Source organism: Sphaerodactylus townsendi, linkage group LG07, assembly GCF_021028975.2.
Source record: "Sphaerodactylus townsendi isolate TG3544 linkage group LG07, MPM_Stown_v2.3, whole genome shotgun sequence".
NCBI classification, from domain to species: domain Eukaryota; kingdom Metazoa; phylum Chordata; class Lepidosauria; order Squamata; family Sphaerodactylidae; genus Sphaerodactylus; species Sphaerodactylus townsendi.
In genome coordinates, this window is record NC_059431.1 from 119,156,466 (window position 1) to 119,169,747 (window position 13,282).

Sequence of the window (13,282 nt, forward strand, 5' to 3'; positions counted from 1 at the left end):
AGACGTCTCCTCTCTAAACTAAAGAGTCCCAAACGCTGCAGCCTCTCCTCATAAGGAAGGTGCTCCAGTCCCTCAATCATCCTTGTTGCCCTTCTCTGCACTTTTTCTATCTCTTCAATATCCTTTTTGAGATGTGGCGACCAGAACTGAACACAGTACTCCAAGTGCGGTCGCACCACTGCTTTATATAAGGGCATGACAATCCTTGCAGTTTTATTCTCAACTCCTTTCCTAATGATCCCCAGCATAGAGTTTGCCTTTTTCACAGCTGCCATGCATTGAGTTGACATTCCCATGGAACTATCAACTAAGACGCCCAAATCCCTTTCCTGGTGTGTGACTGATAGCACTGACCCCTGTAGCGTGTAGGTGAAGTTTGGATTTTTTTGCCCCTATGTGCATCACTTTACATTTTGCTACATTGAACTGCATTTGCCATTTCTTAGCCCACTCACCTAATTTGGATCCTACATTTCACAGAGACTTTTACTCAGGGAACTTTTTTGGGGGTGAGATTTTGGGACCTTATGAAGGCTCAAGAACAACCATATTCTTCAGGTTCTTTCTCTCACTCCTGCACAAATATATGTATGTTGCTGCTATTGGGAAGAAACGTTTGGGGCAAATGGGCAGAAGGTGGGAAAGCCTAGAACAGCCTGAATTTATGTAGGCACCTATCCCAAATTCAAAGTGGTTTCAAGCTGGAATTTTTTCTTTAAAAATAAAGTATTTCTGAAAGGGTGCAGTGTCTGAAAAGAGAAAGTCAGTTCTGAAAATAGGCAACGTCTCTAATTCAAAGGCTTCATAAAGCCCCCTAGGACTTTTGATTTCCCATTAACTAGTTTTTAACAAAGGGTCTTTCCGCACGGGCCAAATACAGTGCCCTGGGGACGGCAAAAATGCTGTCCCCAGGGAGCTGTTCGCATGGGGGGCACAGCCACTTCGCAGCCGCGCAGCCCTCGCTCCTCCCGAGTGGCGTGAAGCCGCCATTTTCCCACCTCGCTTCCTGAGCAAGGTTTTTGGAAAACGGCGGCTTCCAGCCACTGCTGTTCGCACGGCAGCGGCTGGAAGGCACCATCCCTCTCCCCTTTGCCCAATTGACCTACCCTCTCTGTGACCGTCCGGGCCTGGGGACACCCCCCACCTGCCCTGCGACTCCAGAGCGGTCGCGCAGGGCAAGGGGGCGTGTCCCCTGGCCTCGGCGACGCGCCGGATGGTCGCAGAGAAGGTAGGTCGATCGGATGACGGCGCTCCGCGGTGCCGTCTTCCCTTTCGTTACCGGGACCGTTCGTGCGAACAGTCCCGGGGGGGTAGGGTTGGAGTCATGTACGCCGACCCAACCCCCAGGGTGGCCGTGCGGAAACAGCCTGAGTTTCAAAAAATGTTTACTGTGGGGTGAGGCAAGATAGGAAGATACTTTTCAACAAGAAATGCAGGTTTGTAATCTATGGGGTGAACAGAAGTTGTGTGTTTGTTTGTTTGTTTGTGCGTGTGTGTCTGTACCCCAGCTAGCTGTTTAAAATTTTCACACGACCCATAGAAACTGAAATACAGCACAACAACAAGAGACATCAAAACAGCAAAAGACATCTAACGAAATGTGATTGCAAACATGGGGATCAGTATCAGACCCTTTCAAAGGATATCTGGGTTGATCTGCAGAAGTGCCAGATTTAAATCCATGAGCACTTTAGAAACAAAGAAGATTTTTAGGGTATAACTTTTAGCCATATAAGTCCCTTTGACTTTCAAAAGCTGATACCTGGAAAGTCTTGTTGGTCTCTAAGGGGCTACTTAACTTGAATCTATTTATTTTATTATTTGTTTTATTAAATTTATACCCAACCCTCCCTGACCAAGGCCAGGTTTATGTGTACATAACATCCACTCAAAACACCTATCATTAAAATCCAAGATGGTAGACAAAATTTGAGCCCATGGAGGACTGCCCAGCCCAGCTTGGATATTAGCCCTCATTACATAGTGTCCAAGCTTGGGCAAGTCAAGAGGGGGGCAACACAGAATGGTAGCATGTTGATTATTATAGGGCAGATTCCCACGGGACAGACCAGTGGCCTCCACCAAAGGTCAGGTGGAGCATCTCAGTCTTACAAACCCATCACCACATATCCAGATGGGTAATATTAATATTAATTTTTTTTCTTCCCATCATGGCGTAAGGATTGAGAGTGCGTCTGCAAGCATTCTCCTAAACCCCCAGGAACAGAGGTGGGATCCAGCAGGTTCTCACAGGTTCCCGAGAGTAGGTTACTAATTATTTGTGTGTGCCGAGAGGGGGTTACTAATTGGTGATTTTGCCACGTGATTTTTGCCTTAGTTACGCCCCTCCTCTCAGCAGTAGCATGCAGAACTTGAAGCAGTCTAGCAGGAGGTGCACTGGCGTGCGTGGCAGCCTGCGCCTGCGTGCACTCGTTTCCCGCCCAAGGACCGGCGCAGTGGCTGCCTCCTTGCCACACCCCCGCCCAGGAATGCCCCGCCGCCGGAATGCCCGGCCACACCCCCGTCGTGCCCTGCCCAGCCCCATTGGCGCTTCGCCACAGTTTGAATCCCACCACCATGGGAACCTGTTACTAAAATTTTTGAATTCCCCCACTGCCCAGGAGTCAAGTCTTCTAGAAGAAGCCAGAAATAACTTCTGCCCAAATGATGTGGAACATTAAACCTGATCTCCAGTGATTATTGTTTTGTCATACATCGAGCAGGGGAGTAACTGGTGCACATTAGCCACTGTTGTCCCAGGCAAACTTGTTTGGATCTGGCCACTTTCCCCCCCCCCCCCCCCCCAGTCTCTTCTGATTCCCTTTGGTCCATGCAGGTCCTTCCATCCACAGCACAACCTTTAGTGGCATAGGAGTTAAGTGGCGTAGGAGGTTAAGAGCTCATGTATCTAATCTGGAGGAACCGTGTTTGATTCCCAGCTCTGCTGCCTGAGCTGTGGAGGCTTATCTGGGGAATTCAGATTAGCCTGTACACTCCCACACATGCCAGCTGGGTGACCTTGGGCTAGTCACAGTTCTTCAGAGCTCTCTCAGCCCCACCCACCTCACAGGGTGTTTGTTGTGAGGGGGGAAGGGCAAGGAGATTGTAAGCCCCTTTGAGTCTCCTGCAGGAGAGAAAGGGGGAATATAAATCCAAACTCTTCTTCTTCTTCTTTATGAATGCCGAAAGAGCTCTTCTCTGTATGAGAAACAGTCCACTGGCCCCCTCCCCCCATGCCCAGCATTTTCCCATCAGCACAAATCTTGTTTTTTTCATGTCCCTTTGTGTTCTCTGTTCCAAGAGGTGTGTAAGTTTTTGAAATAGAACGAAACAAAAATTGTGTTTGTGTGCGTGCGCGTATCAAGACCAATGATCATCGGATCTTTCAACACTTATTGTCTACAGTGCTGAAATCAGTGGAATATTTACGGGCAAGATTTGGATTATATTTGTAAGGCCAGTTCACACAACGTGAAGTATAATGTGTACTCTTTGTGTAAGGCATGCACTGGGACCTCTGAATGCATGGAGAAGAGGCCTTGGTCTTATCCCTGTGCCCTTTTCCCTACCTGAAGTGGCTCTGGGAAGCCACTGCTTACTCCAATAGGAAAAGTTGGAGTCGCTGTTGTTATGCGTAAATTTCCCAACCAGTCCAGTAGTTGTTCCCTGAAACCTTTCCAGGCCAGCAGGATGCCATGAGTAAGGGAGTCTCGGGCCCCTTCCATGCATGTCATGGTCCTTGTCTGAATTAGGCTTGCCTGTACCTGGGAAGAATTCCCAGTGCACTTGTGATCACATGGAGACCATAAGGACTTTGCCCTGGATCAGTCCAGCAGACGTTCCCCAAGGTAACTGGAGGTGCTCCATGACCTGGGTCACCTGGACCTACCATGCCGAGCTTTCCAAAGAAGAGCATGCCATTAGTTCCCAGAAGTTCTCAAGTCTCAAAGATGTGCAGTGTTTGTAGCCCAAAGCGACATGAAATATCCCATCTGAGAGTATCCTCAAGGGGAAGCTGATCGAAAAATTGTGAAAAGCTACCTGTTCCATCATTGGCCTGCAAACTAATATACCCAAAGCCGTTCCCTCTTTCCTCAGAAACAATTGTACTGTGTCCTTTTTGATGGAAGGAAAGAAAATGGAGGGACAATCAACATTCTTTCCTTCGTGTCCCCCTGTGTTTTACTCCTCTGTGAAACTCTCTCCCTGTCTCTCTGTTTTGTCATCCCCTTTTCTGCAGAAAAACCTTTTTAAACGAAAACAAACCGAAAATGTCGCAGGCTTTGGAGGATTTGAAATAAAAGGGTTTTTTTGCCTTTGTTTTGGTGTCAGTTGATTTTTTACCAAAGTGTTTGATTTGCAATTTTTTTCTTGTCGTTTGCAGAAGCCGAAAGCGGTACGCCCTCTTCGTTACCTTTCCTTCCAACCTCAGTCCTACCTTCACTCCTCCTAACTTCAGGACTAACCCCTTGCTGAAAATTCAGGAAGATAACATCTTTGTCTATCTTTCTCTCAATATATATACATATATATGTATATTTTTCCCTGTCCATGTGTACATATATATATACATATATATGTATATTTATATATGAGCCCCTGTCCCCCCAGTTTCAAAGAGGAAAGAGAACTCTATAGCAACAGTTTGTTTCTTTGTTGGTTCTTATGACTCATGCACTAACTTCTTTGCAGGAGATAATTATATTATAAATATATTTACATGTACACAAAAAAAATTTCCATACAAGCTTTAGACTGTAACCTGCCGTGGGTACGCCATTTTGTTTCATGGGGAAAACTCTCGCTCTCCCTCCCTGCCACCCCCCCCCCATTTTATTCACTTGCCTCTTGTGTTGCAACAGTGTCTGCCCCCCCCCCCCGTCTGTTAGCCTTTGCCCCACCATATCGTCTTTGTCTTTCTTCCTGTCTTTACGGACATCTCTCTGGATTCTCCCTTCAGCGTACATGTTCTGCACAATACTTCATGTTCTTTTCCATTGTACTTTTTTTTATTGATAGTGGACAATTGTCTAAGTTTCCTTCAGTCTGTTTTTAATTTTTAGACCGAGCATTGCATCAGATGGATTAAAATGCGGTGCGCGCTTGACGCTGCCGTATCTTTTATCCTTGTGGACGGGGTAGCTCTTTGTACGACATGTTCATATTCATTCCAACATAGGTGGTCATTGATTGGAACCTTTGGATGAGTTGGCTTCCCCCCCCCCCCAACTTGTGCTGGCATGTTTTGCGCATTATTTTTGCACACTGATATTTAGCAGTATTTCGAGCTAACATGCCATCCTGCTGTTTTGGATTTGATCTAAGTAAGGCATGAGCTACCAAATCCACTCCTTTCTGTTTTTTTTTATTACTATCATGACCTTATCTGGGTGCCCTCACTGGGTTCTTTCTCATACTCTACATGCTGTTATCTCCCCGATCCCCGAACTGCATATCTCCACCTTTGTAGTTCTTGTTTTTCTCTTCTTCTACTTCTTCTTGTTTTTGTCATACCCCTCCGTGTAGAGTGTATCATCCTTTCTTTTGAGTCCTTCTCTCCCATGGATTTGGAGTAGATATGCGGGAAAAGAGAGGTAGCTTCCTGTCAGTTTGGCATTATTCATATGATCCAACTGCAGAGAAGTTACTGCAACACTTGGCATCTTCAAGGATCTGCAGTGGTTGCACCCTCTTGTCTGGCTGCTTGTCTTCCTGTAAACTTTAACCGATTGGTAAAGGCATGCCGAGCTGTGTGAGAAACGTGTGTGGCTCAAAAAAAAAAGAAAGAAAGAAAGCACGGGCTTGCTCCCAGTACAAAACAACATCAACATTCAGATGGTTCTCGCTGTGATGCGAATCCGATACATGACTATGATTAACAGACAATTCGGCTGCTTGCGAATATTTGGCATTTTTAGCACCATTTTGCTTGCCCAAGTTCAACGCATTCCCGTTACGAGCAACCAATGCTGTAATCCATTAGCCGTTGACGTCCTCCCTTCCTCCTCCAAGGGCTTTTACACCTGGGAGCAACCTCTGGCGATTGTCTGCTTTGGTGAAACTAGAGCTTTCAGTATTCTGTAGCTTCGAGGGAGCTGCCTTGCTTGTTGCCTGCATTCTCTTTTGTGTCTGTAGTGGAGTTTTTCTGTGTAATATAAATATGTGGAATCTATATTAACATCAGTCAGAGAGAACCCAGAAGGAAGAAGTGATAGCCAGGGGACACACAGCTCCCCAGTGAGTTGTGTGTGCATGCCTCCCTCATTGTTTGTCAAGATGCTGTGCAAAAATCCATGAAGATTAAAAAAAACCTACACCTATAATTCAAAGTTGCTGCAGTGACCAAATTTTCATTTTTAAGGAGGTGCTTGCCACGTCACAGTGTGCCTTTTCACTTGGGCACGGCACGGATAGAAAAGAAGAAACAAAGACCATTTATGTGATAACTGGTCAAGAACATCCCATATTTGCTAAATTTTAAATATGGCTATTACAATGCAGTGGTGAATAATATATTTTGTTGTGTTCTTAATTGCATGGGGAATGGTACAGCACATCTACCATATCATGGAAGTGATTTGTCATGGATTATTTTTTTTTGTCACTCATCCAGTCAGACGTTTGGCATTTGTCCTACACATCAATTCAAGAGATAGTTACATGGTGTCCCATGTGACTCTGCTGACTTTATATGCTTGGACAACACATGCATGTAGAATAAACAGCTCTGTGGGCACCTTCATCATTACTGAGCAAGGATTTAGTCTCCCTTTGGGAATGCTGTATCTTAACCCCAAAGGCTCTTCTGCAGGGCAGGCAGACACACACTCTGGAGAAGCAGTGGCATAGGAGGTTAAGAGCTCGTGTATCTAATCTGGAGGAACCGGGTTTGATTCCCAGCTCTGCCGCCTGAGCTGTGGAGGCTTATCTGGGGAATTCAGATTAGCCTGTGCACTCCCACACACGCCAGCTGGGTGACCTTGGGCTAGTCACAGCTTCTCGGAGCTCTCTCAGCCCCACCCACCTCACAGGGTGTTTGTTGTGAGGGGGGAAGGGCAAGGAGATTGTCAGCCCCTTTGAGTCTCCTGCAGGAGAGAAAAGGGGGTATAAATCCAAACTCTTCTTCTACTCTTCCTCTGTGTTTTCTCCCCTCCCTCCCCTCCGTGGCGCCTGCCCCCCTGCCCTGTCCCACACACACTTATTTTAGTGAAACAGTGCAGGCTGGAGAAATGGCCTTTTCCCTTCAGGCTGAAAATGGCCTGATGAGAACTTCATTTCCCATGAGACCCTGGGGCTCGCAAGGTCTCCTGGGAAGTGTAGTTCCCACCAGGCCACTTCTCCAGCCTGCACTGTTTCACTAAGGTAAGTGGGGGGGGGTTGCCGCAAGGGGGGTGATTTTCTGCACCCCCAGGCATGCGCCCAGTGCAACGTGTCCCCCCGTCCCCTGGTAGCTCTTCCTCTGAGGGCAGGAGATGTTTTTCAGAGGTTGCCTCCTTCTATGCAGTTCCTGTCTGCTGGCTATCTTCCTGCCAGGTTGCTCTGTTAAGCCATAATTATGCTATCTTAATGTCATTGTCCCTGTATTCCCCACTGTCCCAGAGGCTCTGAGTGGCTGACGTGGGGCCTCCAGTTGTATCATGCCCAGGCACAGATGAACTCAATTTGTTTCAATACCGTTATTGGCATAGACAAATAAGTTCACAAAAAGTATTAATAAATAGATTAAAAGAAGAAAATAGATTAAGGTAAATAAAAGCAAGGCAGTCAATGGAAAGGTAGTTAAACAATACAACTGGAGCAGGGCTTCTGAGCCAATGTCAAAATTGTTGCCACATCCACAGTCCTATGCAAAAAATAAATGTTCTCCTTATCAGAAAATAAGTGGCAATTCCAGATGTGAGTTTTGATGAAGTCCACAAGCTCTTAGCTTCACTAAGACAATACTAGCAATTTTTAAATTTAGTTGGTACCTACAATTAACAGAACCTCAACAATTGCCGAGTGGCTTGAAGTATCCATATTTAAAACCACTTTTTTATACATCTCCCCACTCTGAACTGCAGCGTCTTGTCTGTGTTACTCTGGGACCATTTGGTCCATACAGATGTAGCTGGTGATGTAGCCATCTGATTCCGAATGGCTTTGGGTAGTCAGGGCTGGAGCGAGGGGGAGCTGTGCCCAGGGCAAACATGCACCCTGCGCCCCTGCAACAACCCCACCCACCCTGCCTCGGAACGCCCCCACTGCGCCCCCTCCAATCCCCACCACGCCCCCGCACTGGCACACGCCCGGCATGTCACGCACCCCCCTGTCCTCTTGGTGCTACGCCACTGGGGTAGCTTTGCATTTTCTCTTCAGCAGTAAATTCTGTCATTGTCCTCACAATCTTATGACATCCATATGGAACTGGACCTTCTGAGAGAATCACTACCAGCAGGTCTTTGTTGCCACCACATCTCCTGGTAGCAATTTTCTTGGAATCCAGGTGTAAGACCCCATTTCCACATGGATGTCGACAAGGAGTGTCACTCCAGGCTGGACAAGGGGAGAGCACGTTGCCCGCCATTTCGTTAACTTTAACCCAGACTTCTCCCGTAACATTATTCCTCCTCTCCCCAAGTAAAAAAATACCACAATTATTAATATTTCAGCTAGAAGCAGGAAGTAATTAATAGAAATACATTGTGGCCCATATTATATTACACATGGAAATTCGAAATATCTTTTAAAAACCACACAGTTCTAGGAATGCATTCAGGAACTGATTAGTTGATAGCATATTAAACAGAAGGACAGCTGAGAGTTTCTTCTCACATTGTATTTTATAAGTACAAATGCACACAAGGGGTTTTTTTTGTCTTAAGTGCAGCCTGAGAAATGTAACATGCGAACTAATATGGAAATGTAGCAAACCAGAGTTTGCTGTCGAGTCATGTGTGGAATCATTATATCTGGCCCTACAGTACATATCAAAAACAGTAGTACGTATCCTCACAATAGGGCAAGAGATAGACAAGAATTTTTTTAACAAAAAGCAACAAAGCCAAACAGATGTTCTACCACTGACCCACTCTTCTCCACAGTAAGAACATAAGAACATAAGAACAAGCCAGCTGGATCAGACCAGAGTCCATCTAGTCCAGCTCTCTGCTACTCGCAGTGGCCCACCAGGTGCCTTTGGGAGCTCACATGCAGGATGTGAAAGCAATGGCCTTCTGCAGCTGTTGCTCCCGAGCACCTGGACAGTCTATCAATGTGACTTGGTTCCTGTTGAGAGCCAGCATGGTATAGTGGTTAAGAGCAGGTGGATTATAATCTGAAGAATCGGGTTTGATTCCTCATTCCTCCACATATGTGGCAGAGTCTTATCTGGTGAACTGGATTTGTTTCCCCACTCCTACATTCCTGCTAAGTGATCTTGGGCCAGACACAATTCTCTCTGAACTCTCTCAGTCCCATCTACCTCAGAAGGTGTCTGTTGTGGGGAGAAGGAGGGAAAGGAGCTTGTCAGCCCCTTTGAGTCTCCTTGCAGCAGAGAAAGAGAGAGGCCGTTTCTGCATGGCCAGAGCCGCAGGGCTGCATCGGCATGGTTCATGCCGATGCAATCCCTGGGGCCATTCGCACGAACGGCCCAGCTGGCTGCACAGCTGGCGGAGCAGGCTCCGCACCGCCGTGCGGTCCCCCAAATGCCTCCTTACCTCCTCCTGGCTTCCATCGCTCTGTGGAAGCCAGGGAACACACCCCCATGGCCAGAGTGACGACTGCAGGGACAGAGGCCAGGAGGCATGTCCCTTGGCCTTCACAGAGCAATGGAAGCCAGGAGGAGGTAAGGAGGCATTTGGGGCCGGCATGGGGAAAACGCCGCCTTCCACCCGCTGCCGTTCGTATGATAGCGGGTGGAAGATGCTGGTTTTGAAAAACCTCTCTCCCGAAGTGACGTTCAAAAGTGTGCGAACAGCAACCCACGAATGGTGTTTTTACCATCACTAGGGCGCTGTTTTCTGCTCGTGCGGAAACAGCCAAAGTATACATCCAAGCTGCTGCTGCTGCTGCTGCTGCTGCTGCTGCTGCTCCTGCTTCTTCTTCTTCTTCTTCTTCTTCTTCTTCTTCTTCTTCTTCTTCTTCTTCTTCTTCTTCTTCTTCTTCTTCTTCTTCTTCTTCTTCTTCTTCTTCTTCTTCTTCTTCTCCTCCTCCTCCTCCTCCTCCTCCTCCTCCTCCTCCTCCTCCTCCTCCTCCTCCTCCCCTCCTCCTCCTCCCCTCCTCCTCCTCTCCTCCTCCTCTCCTCCTCCTCCTCCTCCTCCTCCCCCCCCCCTCCTCCTCCTCCTCCTCCTCCTCCTCCTCCTCCTTCTCCTCCTCCTCCTCTTCTTCTTGATGCTTTCCGTATTCTAGCCAGTTTATGCAAAAGTACTGATATGATTGACAGGAAATGGAAGCAGTGATGTCACGTCTCATTATTCTGCATTGCATGTATTGACCTAAAGGAGAATGGGGCCTATCTCCATACACACCTTCCATGTCAATTACAGCAGTCATTTTGCTCCTACAAAATACAGCAATGTAGGGAATCGCAGGATATCTGAAAGCAGTCTCTACCACATTTGTGGAATATCTTTCATACATCTGAACATATTCAGATAGCCAGTTTAGCAGTAATTTTGGATAATTAGGCTTCTGACAGGCTAGGGCTAGGGGGCTGTGCTGTGTGTAACCTGCACTGTTTTGTGCCATCTGTTCATATGTATGTGCATGGACTGTCCTTTTATCAACTTCACCCCTTAAAAACATATTTTCTGTGAAGTCCAAATCAATTCTAGTCACTGGCCATCATGGCTTCATTTCAAGTATTGCATGGATGTTGGCCCTTCTCTAACTTAACACAATGACACGCTTCCTAGATTGATTGAACAAAATAGTTCAGATGATCCATTTTATGGGGAGGCATTTCTTTAAAGTCACAGAGTTGGCTAGAAGAGGGATAACAGGTGTTGTGAGAGACCATTATTATTATTATTTGTTAAAAAAATCATTAGAAATCCTTGGGGGTCCTATTTCTTATGTTGGTAGGGGAATGTTTTGGAGAATTTAGTGTTGCCTGGAATTTAGCCTGCACAGATCCAAAACAATCCCGTGAATTTGCTGGCACAATCAGAATTCCTGATGGTTGGAGTCAACAACTCTACATAGTGCCGTAGCAACATCCAAGCTCCCTGGAGGAACGTAGCTGCCCTTGCATTGCAACCAGCAAATGGGGGTCTCAGCCATTAGAGTCGGGGTGGAATTGGGGGTTCAAACAAAACATCTGCCTACCAGTTTGTCCAGTCTTTATTACTACTAGCACGTTTAAAGCCCCGCCCCCAAGACTCTTGTTACCTTAATCATCCTTGCAAGATTAACAGTGCAAGAAAATAGGGAGGGTTGTCAAAGGGTTTCACGGTCGGAATCACTGAGGTGCTGTCTGGTTTCCGGGCTGTATGGCCGTGTTCTAGCAGCATTCTCTCCTGACGTTTCGCCTGCATCTGTGGCCGGCATCTTCAGAGGAACTGATGATCTTCAGATCATCAGAGGATCAGAGGATCTTCAGATCCTCTGAAGATGCCAGCCACAGATGCAGGCGAAACGTCAGGAGAGAATGCTGCTAGAACACGGCCATACAGCCCGGAAACCACACAGCACCCCAAATAGGGAGGGTTCATTGCCTACCACAGGATGTATATTTGTTTATTCCTACTCAGTATACGACTTGTCTCCATCATCCTGCTGTCAGGAGGAGAAGTTTATTACATTCCTAAAATTTTGGATCGGGCCCTCAACTTGAGATAAAATTCTCCTCACACAGTGGCAGGGTGATGGACACAACTTTTGCATTCATTGAGAACATACCCACATGCTGTTAGTCCCCACCCAATCACTCAATGCGTCCAAGATGCCTTGGTTGGCATAGTTATAGATTCTGCTGATTATTCCACAATAACCCAACACCAGATTTTATTATCCTATATTAGATTCACAGAAATCACCTCCTCAGAAAGCATCTAGTTATAAGTCCCTTTCAAATATAGCTTATTTTTTTCAAAGAAGGAGGAGTAATTTATTTGTATCCATTAGTTACACATTAATAAGGGGTGTTGACAACGTGGGAATTATTAATCGTTATACTTATTGTATGTTTTCTTTAGAAATGGTAACCGGTTGTCTTGTACCATTCCCCTTGAGTAAATATATGTATGTTTGTGTGCATTTTACCATGAACAATGGGACATATACTCATAGGGGGCCTGTTAATAATGCTCTTTTTAAAACAAAAATCGGCATTGGGGAACACAAGTCATTAAAGCCAAGAAAAGGGTTGTTTCAAACAACTCCTCCTAGGAAACCATTTCCCTTTTCACCAATCATGGTGTTTCTGTCAACCTTTAATATAAAGCAAGAAATCAAAACTTTTCTGGAGGCTTTGTATATTTCCCCCCCTCCTAATGCAAAATATCAAATGATTTAATATAAGACTTGGAAGTCAATAATATAGCATCTGTTTATGATTAAAAAATTTTAATACCTATTTTTTTAATACATTAAAGCCCCAATCAGATTCGAAGTTTTCAATTAAAACTGCTTCTAAAATTCTAGTATGTTATATATAATATATATCTCTGACTAATGGGCCCCCTATAATGAAGCAAATATTAAATGATTTCTTTGGTTTAGTAATTGAAAAACTACATGGTGTAATGGTATTGTTTTCTTGGGATCTTTTTTATTTAAAAATTGGGGTGTTTTTGTTTGTTTGTTTCACCGGACAGTATATTAATCAATCCTGGAAACCAAGTGAAGATTCAAGAGGGTACCTTAGGATTCTTCATTGCAAGCGATGCCAAAGAAGTAAAAAGGTAAGTCTTCATTCATGTTGGGTTAAATTAATTAATTATGCCATCTCTTCTGCATCTCTTCTGGAGGTGAATTACACACAGGAAGTCAGTATAGTCAACAGAATATAGTCAACAGGATAGGACATCTAATAAAACAATATAGTACGTTTTGTATTGTATTATTTGGAATCCATCAGAAATGGAGAAACAGAACTGAAGCAAGCACAAATATTAACATGACACTTGACACATTCAGTGATTCAAGATCTCATATCAGAATGGTAGTTACAGCAAGCTATACACAATAGTATAGATCACAGTCCCTAATACTATCCAAGTAACTCGTTAATCATTTTTACAGTGCCACCCTGTTACCTGGGTACAAAAGCCCTCTTGAATGAGGCAACAGACGTTCAGAG

General features: G+C 45.4%; 1 protein-coding gene across 1 annotated transcript in view; it reads left to right on the top strand.

The window, feature by feature from the left end:
* The window catches only part of KCNMA1 (potassium calcium-activated channel subfamily M alpha 1), a 657,488-nt gene that overhangs the window by 504,141 nt on the left and 140,065 nt on the right, over positions 1–13,282 (top strand). The window contains exons 16-17 of the mRNA XM_048504456.1: positions 4,385–4,396; positions 12,798–12,884. Of these exons, the coding sequence (XP_048360413.1) occupies positions 4,385–4,396; positions 12,798–12,884 (99 nt within the window). The remainder of the gene's footprint in view (positions 1–4,384; positions 4,397–12,797; positions 12,885–13,282) is intronic.